The 23,254-nt window shown below is 37.5% G+C and overlaps 2 protein-coding genes across 4 annotated transcripts; one reads left to right on the top strand and one right to left on the bottom strand.

Annotated features, from left to right (window-relative positions):
- Window positions 1-93: 93 nt before the first annotated feature.
- LOC109044723 (uncharacterized) lies at window positions 94-7,773 on the bottom strand. Of its 2 annotated transcripts, XM_019062565.2 has the most exons (3): window positions 7,300-7,758; window positions 2,482-2,580; window positions 94-222 (listed from the first exon to the last, which is right to left on the bottom strand). In XM_019062565.2, exons 1-3 carry the CDS (start codon window positions 7,667-7,669, stop codon window positions 167-169), a joined length of 525 nt encoding a protein of 174 aa, XP_018918110.2. In that variant the 5' UTR covers window positions 7,670-7,758; the 3' UTR covers window positions 94-166. The 2 variants fall into 2 exon arrangements, with proteins under 2 accessions (XP_018918110.2, XP_018918111.2); XM_019062566.2 differs by lacking the exon at window positions 2,482-2,580 and having other exon boundaries at window positions 7,300-7,773.
- Window positions 7,774-7,815: 42 nt separating this feature from the next.
- On the top strand, window positions 7,816-22,626 carry LOC140223702 (uncharacterized). 2 transcript variants are annotated; one of them, XM_072305833.1, is made up of 5 exons: window positions 7,816-7,947; window positions 9,890-10,054; window positions 11,762-11,827; window positions 12,647-12,850; window positions 20,737-22,626. In XM_072305833.1, exons 2-5 carry the CDS (start codon window positions 9,958-9,960, stop codon window positions 22,482-22,484), a joined length of 2,115 nt encoding a protein of 704 aa, XP_072161934.1. In that variant the 5' UTR covers window positions 7,816-7,947; window positions 9,890-9,957; the 3' UTR covers window positions 22,485-22,626. The 2 variants fall into 2 exon arrangements, with proteins under 2 accessions (XP_072161934.1, XP_072161933.1); XM_072305832.1 differs by having other exon boundaries at window positions 7,876-8,325.
- The last annotated feature ends 628 nt before the right edge of the window (window positions 22,627-23,254 follow it).

The following is a 23,254-nucleotide window of genomic DNA, read 5'->3' as shown; positions in this document are numbered from 1 at the left end:
TTTCTTGCTTGTATCTTGGGTGTTACCAATGCATTGTTTTAAGAAATGGACAAATACGAAAGTGTAAACTGATCGGGAAAGAATAAGGGGATGTAAAGATTAAAAAACTTTTTTTCACAAAAAATAAAATAACAATTCTGAAAAAATATTTATAAAACTCATTTACCTAACATCTATCAATACAGGGACTTAGGTAACGGCCTAACTTCTTTTGAACATCAGCTGAAACAAAGAAAAATGAAAGATCAGAATTGAGTGTGAGTCACGGGCAAGAGGGAGAATCAAGATTCAGAAATGTTTCTGTATAAATGAATGGTCCGAGGGCTAAGAAACAAAATTCAATTTTTCTGGTAAATTTTTAAAAATGGATATGAAAGTAGGTATAATACAATTTACAAGTCCATATTCGTTCACGGCTTAGTGACTGGTTTTTGGACAAATTTCAATGTGCAGACATTCAAGATGGCTGACGTGGCTTAAAATAGTATCTTGGCTCCTCTTCGCACAGTGGATCGAGTCAATTAGACAGGTCGGACATGAAATTTTTTACTAAAAATGCAAATTTTGGTGTCAATTTCGTCACATTTTAAATTTTGAGAGGTGCTTCTGGAAGAGAGTTTCACGAGAAAACCAATGGAACCACACTTAGAGCCTCAAAATTTTGTAGGAACGGAGTTATAGGCGTTTAAAGTTTCAAATTTTTGTCCGACCTCCCCTACTGCCTCGATCCACAGTGCGTCGAGAAAAAATATTTTGATGATCGGAACTTGGAGAAACAGCCCCGCGACAGAGCTTAGGGGAGAAATGGATTGCATTTTGCGAAAAGGAACCACTGGCATTGCAATGTTGCTAAGATTGTGCAACTTCTTTTGTTTTAGAGGAAAAACCCGATTATTCATTAATAGTTTCTATTTTACTCGCTAAAAACTGTAAATTTACGAGAAAAATTACCATCTAACTTTCATAGTTTTTCACGATTTCCGCAATTTTATTGCAAAAGATGAAGTTGCACAATCTTAGCATCATTGCAATGCTAGTGGTTCCTTTTTGCAAAATGCAATCCAATTTCATGAGCCGCCCTACGCCGTCCGCAGCGCGCATGGCGATCTGCCTTTATTCATCTGGCGTTGAGAGTTCACTTATTACTTCACACGACTAGTGTGTAATTTTAAAAGTCGAAAATTAAAATAATAATAATAATAAAAAACGAAAATTTACGATTTTCTCCGCCAGGGAGCTCTCCCCGCAAGAAATCGTTCACCACCCAGCCGCGTCGGGGGCGCCGCAGTCGCAGTGTGCTGCCGGCCGGCGCGAGACGCGCACTGACGCCTACAAACCTAAAGGGCTACTTCACGCATTGCGCAATGCATGAAGTATCCAGTTAGGTTTGTAGGCGTCAGTGTATGCATTTCGAGCTGGCAGCGGCAGCACGCCGCGCCGCAGCGTGCCATAAACTTGCTCACAGTTAATAATAGTTCAGATTGTTAAAATGTAGGCAATTTGACATCAAATTCGAAATTAGAGACTTAAAAAAACATCAGTTACGAAACTTTCGCGATCTTTCAGTCATTATCCGACTTATTTCTTCCTATTCTTGAGTTTCGGACCAAAGTGCGCCGCGGGCGGCGGCGCTCATGAAATTCTCCCCTATGCTCAATTGAAAGCCCCGAAAGTTCAGAAACGATTTGAAACGGGGTTCCTTCTCGCGTCTCGAAATCGCGTGACTCTGACGTCATAGCGCACGGCCACGGGTTTTTGCTGTCTAAACTACTACGTACTGATATGAGTTGAGCTTAACCTAACCTCCACCGGTTAAACACGCGGTCAAGATTTGGGTAATGACGGCGAGGAGATACTCTCACACGGCATGCCGCGTAGTTGGACCAACTTCACATCAGGCAATGAAAATCACTTATTTCCAACTTGAATTTGATGGAACTTCAGCGAGCTTTTTCGGGCTTTACGACTCGATTTTTGACTTATTGAACGTTACCATTAATTTTGTCGCGAAATGTTCTATGGCTACGTATTTTTTACTCTCAAATCCCTCACTCGTGCAACAACCTCATTGGGTGAGTTGAGACTGTTTCTGACACCTCAATAGCATAGAGAAAAAAAGGAGGTGTTTGCATATTGAGGTTTGTTTACCCTAAGATGTAGGTCGGTACAACCTGGCCGGCGACATCCGGAATTCGAAGTATGAAAAAACGGACCATAATATTCCATTTTTTGGCTTAAATCAACTCATTATGCATATATAATTTCAAGCACTTTTTAAAGCATGACTTTTCCCCAAAAATTACACCATTTCCAAGAAAACCGATGATAAAAGTCGTTGTGCCGACCTACGTCATCAAAAAAATTCCAAGACGGCCGAAATGCAAACAAGTCCTTTTTTTTCTCTATGCCTCAGTAGGGTCAGTTTCCTTAAAATGTTAGGCAAAATTACGCATGATTTGTTAAGAAATTTTTTAAACTGACCTGCTATGATCATAGGAGGCTTCGTCCCTAGGTATTCATCTGAGCCATCACAGCAATCACAAATCCCATCATTCACTCTGCTCGCCACAATAAATTTACCTGCAGAAAAAACATGACGACGGTCAAATTACCAAACCACGTATCTCGTTTGCGGTGTTTAAAAATCTACGCTCACATTTTATTTTTTTTAAATAGACCAAATCAATATCATTCCTTGAAATTTTCACAGAATTTTCTTCGCACGAAGAGGAAAAATCACAGAAATTCTCAAGACTGGACATTAAGTAGTTTTTCATTTAAAAGATAAAGTATGACACGAAGTCTGCGACGTCGCAAACCGAGATACGTGGTTTGGTAGTTTCACAATCGATGAGCTCTATAGCGTCCAGCTTCCGCATTAACTAGGGGCTTCCAAGAGGTTCATCCATGGTACTGATAACTGTCCTGCTGTGCTAAGGAAGAATACCGTATGAGCCTTCAGGCGTTGCCACATTTCCTTTGATAAAACGCGAATTTCATGGTTTTATGAATAGTTGCCTCCCGATTTTTCAGATAATTTAGTTCACTTTAGTTCAAACTAAAGTCCCTGAAAATGTCAAGGAAAAATATTCAATACGTTCCTAAAAAATAAACATTTTATTGAAGGAAATTTGGCAACTCTCGGCGTTCTTCCTAAGCACGGCACTTACGGCTCTCTTCGCTATCATGGCAGCGCGGTTAAGAAAGCGGCGCTACGTTAGTTTCTCTTTACAAAGAATCGCACTGCAAAAAAAAAGTCACGGGCTATAAAGACATGCCGTTCGTTCGAGGCTCAGAGGCCGAAATTTCCAGGTGCTGGAGCCGTAGCTTCGATTGCTCCGGGTGGTACGCCCGGAACTTTCGGCCTCTCGGCCCGGAACGCAGACGGTATGTCTGCGTACGGCGTCCACGGCCGGAGTTTTTTTTCGGTGCGACGAAATGAAAATTTAGGGCACTTATTCTGCGGGAATAATGTAGAATGGACCACTAGACAAGGTACGAATTTCAGCAATCTGATACATGTTTCCTGGTCAGAATTTCACGTAGAGCACGATTCGCACAACGAAAATTACTGAAACCAATTCCTAACGAAGATATTAACGTTTTTATTTCACATTGGTTACGAGAAATTTGAACTGTCCGCTGACTAGAAACTCAAAGCTCTACGTGAGTCAAATCGTGCACTACAACGGTTTCAGCAAGCTTCTCAATCGAGCAATGTTCATTTCCCACCATGTGTTGTTCAAACTATAAGCAGTTTGCTTTAGCTCAGCCAAAGCGTCAAAATTGAGGTTGCCAGATTTTTAAATCGCAGATACTGCCCTTATAACGTTTAGCGCGCGATGTGAATCACGTAGAGCATTGAGTTTTCGTGAGCGGGTGGTTTGAATTTACGCATCAAGAATCATTAAATATCTTCGTAAAGAGTTGATATCGGTAATTTTCGTTGTGCGCACCGTGTTTTACGTGAAATTTTGGTCAAGAAACATGTATCAGAATGCTCAAATTCGTACCCTGTCTAGTGGTCCATTGTGGAATGAGGGGCCGTTCATAAATGACGTATAGGTCCTCATGCGGAGGGAGGTATTGTAGCTCTGTGGCTGACCAAAGATGCAAAAATTCATGAAACTTAAAACTTACGTCGTTTTCAAAACAAAGTCGGTAATAGTAGTTCCGAATTGAAAACTGTAGTCTAATCGTCAAAACAATTTGAAGATTGGGAAAAGTTTCGAAACATGAGATAATTCTCGATCTAAATTAATACATTATTTGTTATTCTGATATATTAATTTTGAAATCCAAAATGAGACGGCTGCATATTTTATTCCTCGTTGTGATGAGCCCAGTCGATTTTAGTTGGGTTCGGTTGGGTCATGCATCTAAACTAACTCCGCGGCAATGCGTAGAGTATCACTCAAATTGAAGGCGCGTTCGAATGGAAGCCGCGTTGGATTTTCACGGCGCGGCGCTCTGATTGAAAATAATCTCATGTTTTTTAATCTTTCCTCACTCTTAAAATAGTGTTGGCAATTAGACTGTATTTTGCAATTAGGAACAATATATCCGACCAATTTTAAAAACGACTTGTGTCCCATGACCAGATATAATTTTGAAATCCAAAATGAGACGGCTGCATATTTTATTCCTCGTTGCGATGAGCCGAGTCGATTCTAGTTGGGTTCGGTTGGGTCATGCATCTAAACTAACTCCGCGGCAATGCGTAGAGTATCACTCAAATTGAAGGCGCGTTCGAATGAAAGCCGCGTTGGATTTCCACGGCGCGGCGCTCTGATTGAAAATAATCTCATGTTTTTGAATCTTTCCTCACTCTTAAAATAGTGTTGGCAATTAGACTGTATTTTGCAATTAGGAACAATATGGTTAAGAAGGTATAATGGACCACTAGACAAGGTACGAATTTCAGCATTCTGATACATGTTTCTTAACCAGAATTTCACGTAGATCACGATGCGCACAACGAAAATTACCGAAATGGACTCCTTACGAAGATATTTAATGATTCTTGATGTGAAAATTCAAACCACCCGCTCATGAAAACTCAGTGCTCTACGTGATTCACATCGCGCGCTAAACGTTATCCTAACAGTATCTGCGATATAAAAATCTGGCTACCTCAATCTTGACACTTTGGCTCAGCTATAGAAAATTACTTATAGTTTGAAAAACACATGGTGGAAAATGAACATTGCTCGATTGAGAGGCTTGCTGAAACCGTTGTAGTGCGCGATTTGACTCTCGTAGAGTTTTGAGTTTCTTGTGAGCGGGCAGTTCAAATTCCTCGTAACCAATGTAAAATAAAAACGTTGACATCTTTGTTAGGAGTTAGTTTCAGTAATATTCGTTGCGCGAATCGTATTCTACGTGAAATTCTGGTTAGGAAACACGTATCAGATTGCTTAAATTCGTACCTTGTCTAGTGGTCCAATGAAAATAGTTTTAGGAGATATTTCTTGTTCAAAATCTCAAACCCATTCTAGAAAGCAAATGAAGGTGATTTAACAAATTTTCCCTGACATTTTCGTAATTTTCGTCATTTTCCCTGACATTCCCCGGTTTTCCCTGACTTTTTAAAATTCCCTGACATTTCCCGGTATTCCCTGACTGTGGCAGCCCTGGGATGACCCACCTGGCATCCATGTAGCCTGATCCCCCGGAATGCCCCACCTGGCAACCAATAAGCTCAACCCCCCGGGATGCCCCACCTGGCAACCAATAAGCTCAACCCCCCGAGGCTTCCTCCCTGCCAACAGAGCCGCCCAACCCCCAGGGGTGTCCCACCTGGTAACTTTTTCGATAATAATTACACCACATATATAGGCTAAAAGAACTACAGCACCCCTTATAAATAATATATACAGTACATATACATAAAAATAAGAATTAGTAAGAAACATAAGAAAGACCCTTGAGAAAACAAGAATCAGGATAAGCTAGCCCTACCCCGCGGCTGCCCCCCTAGCATCCATGAAGCCCAACCCCCGACAGTGCCCCTCCTGGCATCTAAGAAGCCCAACCCCTGAGGTGCTTAAAATTTTTTGAAAAATTAAAGAAAAATATTCTTGGCATGTTTGAATGTAAATGAACATGTATTCATACTTTCAACACGTTCTGAGTCAGCGGAGCAACAAATTTTCTGAAAGCTAGGTAATATGACTCTTGACTCTTACACAATCCAAAAATGGGTGCCTGATTCGCAAACCCTTAAGATTTTACCATAAGTACTCTCAGTATACTTGCATAATGGGGTAAGGTATAGAACCAACATCATCCATAGTTGAAAAGATTTTCTATTGTTTGAGGACAAATTAAGAGCATAGTTTGAGTTAAGAGAAAAACTTTGATTTTGAGAATTTCAACGCAACTCGAGTTTTCTAAAGTCAAGACACCATTCCAGGCTTTCACAAACGACTTGAGTTAGTTGAACGACATAAAAAAGATGCAACATTGGATGATCTTAGAAAGAGATTCAGTAAAGTTTTACAGTCAGTAAAGTTATATCATTAAAACTTCTATAATTTTTCCTCAAGACCTCCCGGGTACTTTGAGCTAAAAATTCCGACTCTCTCTTACTTTGACCTGAAGAGCGAGTAAAAAAAATTGTGCAAGCCCGAGACGGGTGGTGAACTTCTGTCATTTTTCGATTGATTTGGCATGGAATGACCCTACAAACTTCCGTTCCGATTGCTGATTTTTGAGTTTTTTTACAGTTTTTATCCACCAAGCGACCATCTCCATTTTGAACGGCCAACATTGTATTTAAAAGAAAAGCCTTAAAACTTTAATATTTCTTTCCTCGGAGGGTTTTTGACCGAGGGAAGTAAAAATTTGTGCAAAATCTTACATCTACTCACAAGACAAGCAGAATTTTTTTATTTTTTAGTCAAATTCGGAGTCAATGGGTTGAATGGCCAGGTGGAATGACATGAATTGACTCCTTTTTTTCTTCTGCGGGTTGCATCCGTTATATAGAGCTCGGGCATCGTATGTTGAGACAAATGTCAAAGTATTGTTTATGTCACCATTCACCAGTGGTGCCACCTGACTACATGTATTAACCTGTTGAGTGGTGCGAATTCAGAGCTAATCGGAGATTGACGTTTGTCTCAACATACGATGCGGGAGCTCTAACTCGCACCGATAGAACTGCACATTGTAGTGAAGTGCTCGTATAAACGTAGCTAATGTTCTATGAGTAACAGTGTTAATCCTTTGACCGGAAGCGATGTCCACTAAAATGAAACAGAAGCAATGACTAACAATGCGCATACAGCCTCATACCTTTATTACCCGATTCTGGGCAGTAGAAAAGATTCAATCCACAAGCGTTTGTCCCGGGCTCATCACTTCCATCATGAATACAGTCACAGTAGTCGTCATTTACTTTGTGGAATGGAATCACATCCCCGCTTTCGAGGCAAGTGAATGCACCATGGATATCTGGTAGGTATTTGTTTTGGGAATTGGGATGCACACCTCTTAACGAAACACTCGAAGGAAAATCATTTGGCAAATTGGTTGGAAATGAGTGGTCATGAGCAATTAATTGGGAAGCTTTAAACTGATAAAATACACACAATAAACTTATCAAACAAACAGCAATGCATATACTCCTAAGTTTCACTCTTTTGAGGGCATAATGCAGAAACATTGCTTGATAAGACTCAAGAAAGAAGACTCGCACTTTGTTTGTTTACATTAGGAGTAAGTTTGGCGTTTGAGTATGACCAGTTTGACGTCGGTGACATGTTATGGTTTTTGATGAAATTCGGTGAAACTTGCCGGCTGTGGCATGCCGGGGGCGCGGCGCGAGCAGATATGTCGTTTCACAATAAATAAATAAGATAACCTCGTTCTTTTTTGAGTGAGATAACGAGTTAGAAGAGCATTAGAGTTATACAATTATCTCAACTTTAATCTTAATTAACTGTAAGTACATCTTCATTCCCAGTATTCCTATTCAGGTTTTGGTTTGGTCAGGAAACGATTATCAGTCACTGTCAGACAGTGTGTTTTAATGTAGGTACGTATTCATCTAGCTTCCTGGCATTGGGGTGTTCTTTGGAGCACATGAATATGCTGATATCCTCATTAAATGGTGCCTATGTTTTGCTGGCATCTGCAAATATTTTCCTTGCTGTGTGTAACTGAAACCACATGCTGCGACTCTCGACTCATTTCACGCAGCTTGCCAGATTGAGCCAGACTCCAGCGCTCGAACTTAAAAGTCTTTCAATCGTTGCAATGGGAGGAAGTTAGCATTACACTCTATGTGTTGCACTCTACATCATACATTTTCATTTTTCGGTAAGTATAACAAACTATATATCTTTTTATTTTCTCCTTTTTTCTTCATAGAAAGCTGATCCAAACATTGCATTGATCATGAAATTATAATTATTGATGACTAGGTTGCAATATTTGAAAAACTCCGATTATTTACTTTCTGTGAAGAAGAGTAAGTAAAATGTCTTTTTGCAACTTGGCGTGAATTTTTATTTTTATTTTTTTTATTATTACTTTTTTAAGAATATGAATGAAAAATACGTAGAAAATCTCAATAGAAATTTTTTATGTATTTTTTTGACTTAGCCATGGGTATGTAATCATGTTTCAGGTGATTTGATAGACGCCTTATTTTGTGTTGGAACGCCATGCAGTATATCGCACTGATTGGTTCCATTTTTTCAGCTACGTACTCGTCATTTTTCTCGAATTTTGAAATCGCAATTTTTTTGCCGGGAGACTAAAGAATTTACTTACCAATTTTCACAAACAAATTCAACGTATTAAGGGCGTGGTTTTTTAGAGGAAAAATGTCGCATTCGACACCGATATCGACACTGCACTCGAATGCGATATTTTTCCTCTGAAAAAACCACGCCTTTAATACATTGAATTTGGTTGTCAAAATTGATATGTGAATTCTTTAGCCTCCTGGCAACAGAATTGCCATCTCAAAATATGAGAAAAAAGACGATTAGCTAAAAATATGGGACCAATCGATGCGATATATCGCATGTCGTTCTGACACAAAATATGGCGTCCATCGAATCGTCCTAAGTATCTACTTAGGTACTACTTGGAATTTCAGAAGCTCAAGAAAATCATATACCTAGGTACTTGGTTTGTATTTTAAAGGACGTTTTGATCTACAGCCATGACTTGAATTGTCGAGCGCCTGATAATAGAGTGTTAGTTTGAGGTGAACAGCACTCTCTGTTTTCATTTCCTGAATTTGTTCCCCTGTTACTGGTGCTTTGCCTAAAAGATCTAAGTACTGTAATGAACAATAGGCTTACATAAAAGCTTACCTTAATGATAGCTTACTGGAATAAATTGACTCAAAACAGAGCCTTTGAAAAGTTATTTGTACTCATGAGCTTGAAATTGAATAAATTTTAGCGGAAAACATCCTCTTTTTATTTTTTTTGAGCTGCACTGACAGAGACTCGTCCTGGATTCTTGGTGTAGTGGAACTGGCGTGTAAAATATTGCATTGATTAAGTAACGAATCTCAGTAGATTTTCATATTTTAGTTAGAAAAATGACAATAACCCTCACATGTGATCCCAAGAAATCAAGGCTGATCACTATATCGAAAGCAACGGTTTTTTCATAGCCAAATCCCAATTCAATTTTTTCGATTTTTACAATTTTTCACATTTTGAATGATTCTGTAGACTCTTGCGACAAAGCTATTGTCCTTATTTTAGCAGTTTACCTAGAAAATTAAAATTTGCTAAAGTTCTTGGCCTTCTTGATGGAACACATTACATGTCAGTTTGTCCCTACTGAGAACCAAGGATGAATAATCTTAATCAATATCAAATTTTTACACTCATTGTTTACTTACTCTTAATGCTCCCAGATGACTTGATAACTTGGTTTCCGTCTATGACCTTACCAATCTGGAGATAGCTGTTGACTGCGGATTTTATGACCCTGACCATGGTAAAGGAAGAAGTAATGGATTTGAAACCCTCAATCCTGAAATTGGAGCATGAACTTATCCTGGATGACCATGAAGAGACAGGTAAATGAGACACTTTAGCATCGTGCACCTGAAAGGTGAAAATTTACATTACATATCAGGATTTTACTTGCATCGCAAATGAGCACTCCCTTCCTTGTTCCATGATCAGTAGATTATTATAATAAGTCGGTTTTATTTATCTATTATCAAATTCCACTTTCCAACTTTTTTTGCTTCAAAATTTGAAAATTTTACGAAAGGTACATTATTTTGTGAAAATTTTCTGGGAGAGACCCTCCGTAACCCCCTTATTAGTATGTAAGTTTTCTCTATGAAACCATCGAAATCATATTTTGTTTAACTTACTTTACATTTTGACTCATTATTTTCTTCCCTATGACCATCTTTTTCATCTAATGCAAAGATTTTACTCACCCAATTGAATACTTTGCTAATTTTTTGGGGGAAGTTGAACATGGTTTCAACTATTGCGACAAGCTTATCACTCCATTCAACTACTTATCTAATATCGCCTGGTGTAAAATGAACAAATAAATCAAGCATTGGTGCCGAAGGTAATTCTCTCTAGATCCCCGGGCCGATTAAACTAGCGATTATCGATGATGCATCAATTAAGCTGAAAATATCGACAGATCCTATATGTAGCCTTGAAGTTGAAAGAATGATGAGTATGTTTCTAATGACTGATGTGACCTGCCTTGATTTTCGATGCAAAAAGTTTAAATTCACTGATTGTAGTGATTGTGATGCAAGCATTACATGCTTTCTATCATCTGTGAGGTCAATTAGAAACCATTCAACGTACTCATGCTTCCTCCATAAAATTTGTTTGAGGAAATGTGTCTCCTAGGTGGCACTTTTAATTGTATTTTATCTATCAATATACTTCAAAATTTACCTTTCCTTACCTTGAAATTTTCAGATAATGGTAAGAACTCTCTTGCTCACCTTATTTTTTCATCTCCCTCACAGAGGAATGTAGGTATCTCAATTTTACTTTTTCAGTAATTCTTACTGATAATTTATTTTTTAGAGCAGAACCACCACATGAATTTACCTGAGATTTCAATTAAATTGTCTTTACCCTTGAGAAAAAAGGCAATTAAATTTTTATATGACTTTGGGCAATAATTCTCCCATGAAAAAATTAAATGTTAGCAGAAATACTGAAACAGCTCAGACCCGATACATTCCCTCATGCAGGAGATGATGACGTTCCATATCCAGGAGATTGAAGAAGAGTGCATTTTAGTGCTGCTTCGATGCTGCTTCTTTTAAAGTTCCCAATTTTTAGGAAATGTCACTCTTTTCAAAACTGTCATAATCCTAAAATCGGTGAAGAAGTTTCTAGTTTATATGATCGTAAGATCTAGGAAAAATTTTAGGACGAACATGTTGAGTTTTTTAGTTTCATCCAGTTCTCCTCTTCTGACTCTAATTTCCTCTCAGACCACAATTGAGAGCCTTGGAGGACAAAGGGCATAAGTGAAGTTTTTGCTATTTCATGAAATATTTGTTTAAAGTTTCAAAATTACATGGAACCTCAATGGTGGGAAGAAAGTTCAAACTCACTTTTTGATGCCCTAAATCTGATTTTAGTAGTGAATTTTCCACAGAATACATTTTATGACTAGTTTTAGTTGAAATTACGAATACCTCAATTTTTTCAAAAACTGTTCCCGTGTGCCTTGTCGTCCTCTATGCCCCTTAGTTGATGTCACAATAATTGTATCAATTTTTACTCAGGCAACGCAGGCGTCAGCATGGACTCAAAAATTCTTCGGCCAACAAAGAATCAACGCTGCAGACAAGGTAAAAAAATATCTGAAAATAATTATTTTTTCTGTATGAAACTCCGTCTCATCCAGTCGGTTTTTTTTCCATGTTAATGGTCTACAGCTCACTGCCTCACATAAGACAAAACACCTGCTTGAAAAGAGAAAAATATGAAATATGAAAATGTGAAGAAGTGTCCAGAATTTATTCATTTATGAACTACACCATACAGTATCTAAGATATTTATTTATTTTTGTTTACATCATTTTAAAGCATTGTGCCATTTAGAATTAGTATTCATTAAAAGAACTTTCCTGCGACTGCGTTTGATGCTTCAAACAGCACCGACAAGATTTCTCGCCAAATTGTGCAGTAAGAAATATATTGGATTAAAGGAATAAAGCATTAATGAAGTACTTTTAACACTGATGAAATGGAAGTTAGATTATGTAAATGTCTGTAAATGTGTGATTATAATGTCTTCATCTGTATTTTTGACAATAAGCCAATGTGCATTGTAAACACTTCTATTTTCTGTAGGAGTTGTTTTCTAGACTTCCCATCGTTTAATTTGTTTTCCCATCAACATGGTTAAGAGTAAAAATGTTGCATTTTACCTTAATCCATACCTTGTCCATTGGCCCATTATGATCCAAAAAACAGTAAGCTTGAATTTCACCTCAATAAATGTTAATTACGCATTCATAAGTTGGAATGTACAATCATTGTTCATTGACTGATCCAACATGATTGATATGAATTTTTGATGCTCGGTTTCAAACTCTGTAGAAGACCATTTTCAGTTTCTTCTTTGATAAGTCGCTTCTTTCTCACATTTTTTGGTTTGATTTCAGATTCAAATAAAAGCACTAACCAAAAGAAAGCTCCGCAAAAGAAGTTGGGTCTATTCCCTATCGTTATTTTGGAAAGGCTGGATCTTTCATCGTTAAAGAGTCTTCAATCAAAGATCAAAACCTCTGCATCTAGTGATAAGAGTGGACCTGAAAAAAGCTTACGGATAAAAGAAGAACCGGTGGATATTGTGGACCTTCATGCAGGTAAATATTAACCAGGTTCATTGTATGTCTTTTATTTTTACCTTCATATGTTTGATTTGATCTAGCCAAACACTGAGATACTTTTACGTGTCACACAAGTTTTGGATTGGGTACCACTTGGGAAAAGGCGACGGGACGTCCCGTGAAGGGATGGCGCTGGGCTGACAAGAGATGCGTCAGTGCTGATAACCTCTGGGAAGGTAGGCTTATGTGGCGTTTGGGTGTGGCAGAATGCTAAAGTGTGTTACAGGAGCAACTTTATCATTATTTTTATGTTTCATTTCATTGAGCTAAGCCTCTTGATTTTCAACTAGTTTACTCTAATCAGAGTCATCATTGTACAAACTGATTGTGGTAGACGCACAAGTTGTATAGACAGTAAGTTGGAAATGTAGCCAATGTGCGTTAAAAATCTAGATAGCTTGAAATCTCAATACCGAGAGAAAAAGCTCATTCGAGCACTATTTTCCCCCAAAGAGATACGCTGTTTGGTGCAACACTAGTTACGACCATTCTGGAAGGCAATTACAGACATGTTTCAGGTCTAATTGGAAAACAAATTTGCAGGTGCCTTCCTGGATGGTCGAAACTAGTGTTGCACTAAGCAGCATATCTCTTTGAGGGAAAATTGTGCTCTTACGAGCTTTTTCCCTTTGTATCGAGATTTCCAGTTTTCTTGATTTTTAACGCACCTTGGCTACTTACTGTCATTATTGTAGTTGAATGGAATACACCAATTTTGCTCGAAAACTAACAATGCCAAAGGAATTCGATTATTTTGGAAGATATCTATTTTGTTCATCTTTAATTAAGTCTTTCTGTGTATTGAAGGAAAGAGTCCCTTTAAAAGTTCATTTTTGAAGCCGCGATCAATGTGTACGTAATCAATAGTCTTCCCCGCCATCTTTACTCAGCAAGTCAATTTCCCTTTCTTTTGCCCATTTCTGTAACTTCATGCAACCAGTCACTCCTACTGGTCTCTGCTGGCTAGTGGTGTTGTCAATGTGATGAAGGAATAAAAAGAAAACATGCTATCTTGAAAAATATTAAAAAAAAAAAACAAAAAAAAACGTAAATTTTTCTCAGAATGCTCAAAAATAAGTAGTAAACAAACTCAACGATAAATTTTAGGGTTGTAATTTATAATCTTGATGACAGGAGATGTGATTTCAATTTCTGGCGGCCTCGCAAGTATAGAAATATGTATTGAGAAAATTTGTCTCCTCAATTTGTCCTGTTTATTTACATTTTGATATGGATATCAGTTGGCCAGTTTTAACTGGAACCAGTTCTCATCGTCTGCGAAAGACTTTTTCAACATCTGCCTTCAACAACGTAAACAGGAAATTAGCAAAATTGCTTGAAATGAAAAGGGGCATTAACAAGCCAACTTCAAAAGCCAGGAAAGGAATGAGCAAATCTGTCAATGACAATTTGCCGACTTCATCTAAAGATCAACATAAATCAAGTATTTCTGTAGCAGTTTCTAGCAAGTCATCTGTAAGAAATGGACATTCAACTCGAGATAATTTGGAATCACATCTTAATAATAAGCCCAAATTTTCTGATATAGATTCTAGTTTGACTATGTATCCTCGGAGTAAACTTAAGAAAGGATATGTTCCTTGCAATCTTTGTGAAGCTCAGTTGAAAAACGAGCAGAATCTTAGAGGTCATTTACGAAATGTTCACTCTGACAAAAGGCCATTTTCATGTAAAGTTTATCCTTATACTTGTAAATCAAAGAGTGCTCTCAAAATTCATTAATTAACCCATTCTGATCACAGGCCCTTTAACTGTGAGTTATGTGGTGCAACCTTCAAAAGTAAAGGATGTCTCAGATATCATTTTTCAAGTGGAATTCACTCGAGTGAAAGACCATTTGCGTGTAAGCTCTGCACAGCTAAATTTTCTCACAAGAGTAACCTTGTATCTCATATTAAAATCCACTCAAAGGAAATACTTTACTCTTGTAAAGTGTGTGCAAAAGGGTTTTCAAGAAAACGATATCTTCAGTCCCATTTAACTTCTCATTCAGATGAGAGACCTTTCTCCTGTGACCACTGTTGTTCGCAGTTTAAGTACAAAAATAACCTTCGAAAGCACTATAGAGAGAAGCATTCAAAGTCAATCATTCTTGGTGATTGCTCTAATTTATCCAAAACAAAGAAGTCTTCAAAGGTTTCCAGTCATCATAATTTAGGAAAGAACAAATTTTCCTGCGATATTTGTTCTGCACAATTTTTGAAGATAGGTCATTTAAGAAATCATTTAAGAACTCATTCTAGTGAGAAAATTTATACTTGTGAACTGTGTTCGGCAAAGTACAAAGATAAGAAAAGTCTCCAAATCCACTCAGAAGGACATGCTACCGAAAGACTTTTTGGGTGTGCACTTTGTCCAGCCAAATTTAATCGGAGAACTGTACTCTTAACTCATTTGAAATTCCATTCTGATGATATTTTCTTGTTATGTGTGCGGTGAAAGGTTCAAAATTAAGGCGCATTTGATGAACCTCTCTGAAACTCACTCTGAGCTTAGACCCTTTCATTGTGAAAAATGTAATGCTCGGTTTAAAAGCCAAGGATATCTTAAGAAACACCTAAAATCTCACTCTGTCGCTAAATGCTTCACCTGTGATCAGTGCTCTGTCAGATTTAAATTGAAAAAGAATTTCGATTCTCATATGTATTGAAACAAATCATACAGAATGGGCTATTATGTCTTGTAAATACTGTTCTGCTGAATTTACCAAAAAGTGCGTGCTTAAATGTCACGTCTTAAGGATGCACACTAAAGAGAGGCCTTTCATCTGTCATGAGTGCAACTTCCATGCAGAAACTCGAAATATTCTTGAGCATCATCTTCAAATTCATTCTGATGAAAGACCGTTTGCTTGCAAAATTTGTTCCCAATGGTTGGAAAGAAAATGGATTCTTAAAAGTCATGTACAGTATGTTCATCGTCAAGAACCTCCATTCATCTAAAATGATAGTGACCTGCACTGCCGTGCTAAGGAAGAACGCCATATGAACATTCGAGAGTTGACAAATTTCCTTCGATAAAATGTTCATTTTTTAGGAAAGTTATACATATTTTCTCTGGAAATTTTCAGGACTCTCCAGTAGAATTGCAAGCAAAATTATCTGAAAAAATTAGAAGAAAAATATTCCTTCGTTTACCAGGAAATTCGTTTTTTATGAAAGGCAACTTGGCAATGCTTGAAGGTTCATACGGCGTTTTTCCTTGGCACAGCAGTGCAGAGGTCTTAAAAATTCAATGGCTCAGGATTCATCTAAGTAATTCAATTAAACTGTAAATTGATGGTGTAAGTCGGCAATCACATAACTCGTTTGGGGTGTCTGAAAATCTCCGCCTCCATGTTATTTTTTTAAAGGAGAACAAATTGACATCATTCCTCGAAGTTCATGCAGAATTTTATTTGCACAGAGGAGAAAAATCGTAGCAGTTTTTAAGAATTGCTGTCGAGTAGTTTTCCATTTAAAAAATTAAGTATCACAGGAAGTCTGCGACGTTGCAAACCGAGTTATGTGATTGCCGACTTACACCATCAAAATGTAGATTAAAAGTAAGATTTCCCTCAAAGCTTCCTCTCCCAAATAAATGATTACCTTTATTTACACAAATCATTATTATTTAAGATCTAAGATAATTTATGTTTAATTTGGTTGATGAAGATTGCCTACAGAGAGCATGTGGAATAGTACATTAATGTCCAACCTTTCAGTGTTAAAATTCAAACCAGGAATTGGAAAAATGATATAAAAGTTCAGAATATATTTGAAACATTCTTGGCAAATTTTGGTCAATAAGTAGTTACGACTCAGTGTAAAATGTTAGGCTTGCTGTTTGTGAATAAAATAGAATTTGCAATCTATCTTTCAAATATGCTATGATGGAGGCAATTATAAAAAAAATAAGGTTTTACCACCGGAGCAGATTGTACCAGAGAATCTTCCAATGTACTCCAATCACTAATCAGAGTGGTCTGTTACAAAATCCACCAGCGGTGACTATCGGTCATAGCATCAGCATCAACCAGTGAGAGAGCAGTTTGGTGATCAGTGGTACCGCTGTTCAATAAAAAAAAAATTCTCTCTATTGAGGAACCATCCACCTGTGATCAATGCTTTGTCAGTTTTAAACTGAAAAAGAGTCTAAAATCTCACCTTCGAATGTATCACACTAACAGAGCTATCATGTCTTGTAAATATCGTCTTGAAAAAATTACACAAAAATTTTGTCTTCAATTTCTTGTTCAGACAATGCTGGAGAAAAAATACTTTTCCCATGGAAAATGCAGTTCTCAGGCTGAATGAAAAATGATCTCTGCTAACACCTTCAAGTTCATTCCAACGAGAGACTCCTCACTGGCCTACTTCACCCTCAATGATTCAAGAGGGGATGGCATCCTAAAATTCATAAACTGAATGTTCACAATGAAAAGCCTCTCGCCATCTGAAACGGTGCCTTTGTTTGCGGAGTTCTACGAAGATCAACACTTTCAAAACCCGTCCAACGCAAGTCACAATGTAGCCAAAGCACAGTAGCCAGTGGTGCAAGTGATGTAACTCTGAACCGAATTCAAAGATATTGTGTTAAGTTCGATTAAACAAGAGCTTGAATAGTGTTTGTGTCAAATTTTATGAAACTCTCAATTTCCTGTTTATTTTAAGCCAAGCTCGGAAACATTAAAAGATTTACTTGGTTTATTCTTGTTTAGGTTGTCTGATGGATTCCAGTCAGTCAACCCCATTGAGACCGAGTACATGCCGTTTAAAAATCAATCGCCAAGAGTTAATATCCAACAGGATGAAACAGGATTGGAATCAACTACTCAAAGTAAAGAATATCACTGCCGACATTGAAAGATCTATTGATCAGAACGTTGAATCCTTATCTCATGACCATCGTGTGTCCAGTATTTCTTCAGCAACGCCGAAAAAGTCCTCTGTAATAGAAGAGGAACCAATCATTCACAATTTGGTAGCAACTCGCATCAAGCTTGAAGTTCCTGGCAGCAACAACATTACAGTAGGACGTTTCTTTTGTGACGTATGTGGAGCTTTGTTGAAAAATAAGTCAGTTCTCAGAGGTCATCTACGCATTGTTCATTCTGATGAGAAACCGTTTTCATGCGAATTTTGTCCTTTTAAGTGCAAAACAAAGAGTCATCTTAAAGCTCATGAAAAATTACACTTTGATGAAAGACCTTTCAAGTGTCATTTGTGCTCAGCATCTTTCAAATTTAAAGTATGCATCCAACGTCATTCTTCAAGTGGAATTCACTTCAATACAAGACCTTTTGCACGTAAACTCTGCCCATTGCGATTCGCCCGTAAATATAGCCTTTCATCTCATATCCAAACGCACTCACTTGAAAGACTGTACTCTTGTAAAGTGTGTGCAAAAAGATTCAAAAGAAAAGGATACCTCCGATACCATTTAAAGACACATTCCATTGAAATACCTTTTGCCTGTAACCAATGTCATTACAGGTGTAAATCGGAAAAAAACCTTCGAGTACATGCAAGGAAAAAGCATCCAAAATCAGTCCCTATCACTGATGGTTCTGAATTGTCTGATATTTGTTCAGCAAAAATTATGAAAATGCACCCTCTAAAAAAACGTTTAGAAACCCATTCTAGTGAGAAATTGTATACTTGTGAAGTGTGCTCTGCAAAGGTAAAAAGTAAAAAAAGTATTCTACTTCATTTACAAGGTCATGCCAATGAGAGACGTTTTGAATGTGCGCATTGCAATGCAAAATTCATTAGGAGAAGTGCCTTCATAATTCACTTGAAAACACATTCTGATGAAAGACCCTATTCTTGCCATGAGTGCGATAAACGGTTCAAATATAAGGCACTCCTCACCACTCATCTTAAATCTCACTCGAACAAAAGGCCGTTCAAGTGTGATATCTGTGATGCCAGTTTGAAAACTAACTCTAATCTACGGGATCACCGATTAACTCACTCTGTTGAGAAACCGTTCACCTGCAATCAATGTTCTGCTTGTTTTAGACTAGAATCAGGTCTAAAATCTCACGTTCAAAATTATCACACCAACAGACCTGTCATATCTTGTAAGTACTGTTCAGAAAAATTCTCACAAAAATTTTGTCTTCAAACGCATGTTCAAAAAATGCATAAAAAAGAAAGACCTTTCTCTTGTGGCAAATGTAGTTTTCGAGCTGAATCGGAACACGATCTCAATTCTCACCTTCGAGTTCATTCTGATGCACCCTTTGCTTGCAAACTTTGCTCCCGAAAATTCAAAAGGAGGTGGCTCCTCAAAAATCATGCACTAAAGGTTCACCATAAAATTCCTACCACATTCTGAAATAGTACCTTAATTTGCAGAATTTCAGGAGGGTCGGTTGTTTTAAGACCTGCTTAATGTAGATCATAATGTTACTGCAACAATGTAAACACGCTTTGAGTGCTGCAACAGCTCAGAACTCGTAATTACCTTTCAATATTGTGACCAACCCGAAAATACCATAAGAATTTACTTGATTTCTTCGCCTTATTTCAATTTTGTTACTGTTACCAGCCTGGAAATTTCAACTGAAACCAGCGCCTGTAAGTTTTGAAACAGTCATTCTAAATAATCGCATACTTTAACTGAACGGAGAGCAAGGAAACTGCTAAGAATAGAGGGGTGCATTAATTAACCAGTCCCAGAGGCTGAAAAGATAATGAACAGGGCCCTCAATGAAAATGTTGAATCCTCATCGTCATATTAGTTTGCAATAAGGGTTCCTCTAGTAGTCATTGTAAGTCCTTGATGAAAAGGAAGAACACTAGCCATCTGAAAGGTGATGACTCACATTAAACCTGAAGTTTCTGCAGCAGATTACAGAATCACTCCAGAATTTTTTTTTTAATGAAATATCTTGAAATGTAAAAATATCTCTGTTGTGATTGGTCTGAGGTTTCAATAAAAAGAATAATCTTTGAAGCCTCCTCAAAAATGCTCATTCGATGTGTTTTTAAGTAGACTGTCCGGAGTGAGTCAAAAAACAGACTCTCTAATTTCAAAAGTGCACCGGGTGGGAGGGGGGGGGGGGCAATTGGATCTTGTTTTGAAACGAATGATTGCTGAAGCAAGCTTTGAAAGGAAAAAGTCTTCAGGTGCCGCTTTTACAACTTGTGTCAGGACTTCACATTATTTCAGCTGTTGTACCAAATCTATTACACTTTTTAAGCACGGTAGAAATCGACAAGGGCTCTCTCAATGAAGGGGTTTTAACACACCTAGAGCACTAGGTACTTTACGGCGTGCTAATAAGTTTTTGGATCCAAATATTTTTTGCGCACCCTGCAGTATCCCTAAAATTGCAATTGCAGCTTACTGTGCACGACTGGTATTTTTCTAAAATTTTATCGATTATTTCAAGCGAATAAAATTTTTCTTTTTGGCGACCCGCACAAGGAAACATGTGTTTTCTTTATATTATAAATGACTTTGTTAATGTCGGAGGAGAGGTTGCCCAAACAAGTTTTGGATTGGGTACCACCTGGGAAGAGGCGACGGGGACAGCCCGTAAAGGGTTGGCGGCAGGGCGTTGACGAAGAGATGTTGCGGTGTCAGTTGCCTGATAACCTCTGGGAAGACAGGCATATGTGGCGTTTGGGGGTCGAATTTAAAGTCGATGTTTTCGTTGTACTGTGCTACTAGGGAAACTTGGAGTTGACTTTAAGCCGAGCTTTCTTGAACAAGCAGCCAAAAGTACTGAGTGCAACATTTCTGGTTTGTTAACAGGTAATCTTCATCCTAGGACCTGTGATTTTTTTTTCAGTGTTATGATGAGCATAAAAGTATTAAGAGGTTTTACTTCTTTTATTTGTCTTGTCTAGATTTTGTGATGAACTCTCGTCAAAAAATTTCAATTGGAACCAGCTCCTACAGCATCTGCGATGATCATTCAAAATCTTCGCTCGATGTTGTGGAAAAGAAATTGAAGAATTTGCTTACAATGGAAAGTAGTGCCACCCAGCCAATTGTAGAAGCCGAGAATGAAACAGAAGTCTCTATCAATGAAAATATTGATTCCTCATATCAGAATCAGTTTGGATCAAGTGATGACCTGGCTTCGAAGACTTTGAAGGCTTCTCTGAAAGAAAAAGAACCGGTCATCTACAATTTGGAAGGGACCCTTATCAAATCAGAGATTCCTGTAATTGAGAGAAGCATCAAAATACCCTCTGGAACCGTTCTCAAAAACGGTCATTATCGTTGTGACTTGTGTGGGAGACAGTTGAAAAACATTTCAAATCTAAAAGGTCATTTCCGGAATATTCACTCAGATGAGAGACCCTTTTCCTGTAAACTCTGTCCAAAGAGGTTCAAAACAAAGAGTATTCTCAAACATCATTTATATGTAACTCATTCTGATGTAAGACCTTATAAGTGTACATTGTGTGAAGCTTCCTTTAAAACTAAAGATTGTGTTGCTTTTCATTTATCAAGTGGAATTCACTCTGATAAAAGACCCCACGCTTGTAAACTCTGCCCATTGCGATTCGCCGCAAGGAGTAACCTTTTATCTCATATCAAAACGCACTCACTTGAAAGACCATACTCTTGTAAAGTGTGTGCAAGAGGGTTCAGATTAGAAAAATTTCTGCAGCACCATTTAAAGACTCATTCTGATGAGAAACCCTTTGCTTGTAGAGTTTGTTCTCTACGATTTCGATGCAAAGAAAGTCTTCGGAATCATTTTCAACGACTTCATGCTCATCAAATGACAGATACTTGTAACGAGAGTTTTAACTCCCGTAAAAAAAGAGATTCTAAAAAAAATTTGAGTTGTCGTGGCTCAGGTAGTAATCTCATTCCTCTTACTCATTCTTCTCAACATAAAAACAAAAGACAATTAAAAAGTACGTTAAAAACCTTTTCCGCCAATGAACTTTATACTTGTGAAAAGTGTTCCGCAAAGTTTAAAGATAAAAAAGGTCTTCTACTTCATTTACAAAGTCACGCCAATAAGAGACTTTTGGAATGTGCGCATTGCGATGCAAAATTCATTAGGAGAGATGTCCTCATAACTCACTTGAGATCACATTCTGATGAAAGACCCTATTCTTGCCATAAGTGCGGTAAACGGTTCAAAGGTAAAGGACCCCTCTGGACTCATCTTAAATCTCACTCGAATAAAAGGCCTTTTAAGTGTGATATCTGTGATGCACGTCTCAGAACTAAGTCCTCTCTGAAGTATCACCGATCAACTCACTCTGTTGAGAAACCATTCACCTGCAATCAATGTTCTGCTTGTTTTAAAGGAGAATCAGGTCTAAAATCTCACGTTCAAAATTATCACACTGATAGATCTGTCATGTCTTGTAAGTACTGTTCAGAAAAATTCTCACAAAAATTTTGTCTTCAATCGCATGTTCAAAAAATGCATAAAAAAGAAAGACCTTTCTCTTGTGGCGAATGTAGTTTTCGAGCTGAATCGGAACACCATCTCGATTCTCACCTCCGAGTTCATTCTGATGAAAGACCTTTCGCTTGCAAACTTTGCTCCCAAAAATTCAAAAGGAGGTGGGTCCTCAAAATGCATTTACTTAACATTCACCACAAGAAATCCCTTCCATCCTGAATTGTGCCGGATTCGAAACTGATCACTGCACTAATTTTAAGTGCAAATGTAAACAATCTGTAAGGGCTAGGATCTCTTTACTTCAGTGGTACAGACGAGTTTAACTGTAGAATTTTTTTTTTTTTTTTTTTTTTTTTTTTTTTTCACTCAAAAATGTAAGCAAGACTTCTTTTTTTTCTTTGATAAATTGGGGGTAAATTCATCCCTTGAGATAGAATTGAATAATTCTGGGCTTTACCCTAAATGATGATAAAAATTTGATCATCCATTTATTTTCAACAAACTGATTATATATAACTGATGAGAAATGTTTTAATTGTATTGGCAGAAACTATTCTATTACTTATTTTGTAAGAGCTCTCAATAAAAGAACATCTTTCAATTTTTATAATTTTAATGTTTTTGGCCTCTTCATGTCCAGAAAAGTTTTTACAATTCTTTTCCAAGATGCACATCAATGGGTCAATTAAGCACATCATAGAATCATCATGTTGCTGCAGAAAATAACGAGATCTCTTCAGTTGCCTGATTCCTACATCAAATGTACTAAATTTTGCAATTGAGAACTATGTACTATTTTTGGCTCATTTTAAAACAAGGTTCTAGGCATCTGTTGCTGTCCTAAAATCTATAATTATCAGGCATGATTCTGTAACAGAATGCTTGTGACCCATTAGGATTTTTTTCATGATTCGTAACCCATTATTCTCAAAAATATTCAGAATTTTTATTTGTCCTAAGTCTGGAGATTCTTCGGAATATTGGTCCCG

The sequence above is a fragment of the Bemisia tabaci genome, unplaced genomic scaffold (genome assembly GCF_918797505.1).
Source record: "Bemisia tabaci unplaced genomic scaffold, PGI_BMITA_v3".
Taxonomy (NCBI): domain Eukaryota; kingdom Metazoa; phylum Arthropoda; class Insecta; order Hemiptera; family Aleyrodidae; genus Bemisia; species Bemisia tabaci.
The sequence above is the reverse complement of the archived record's forward strand: the minus strand, read 5'-3'. Positions and strand labels throughout refer to the sequence as shown.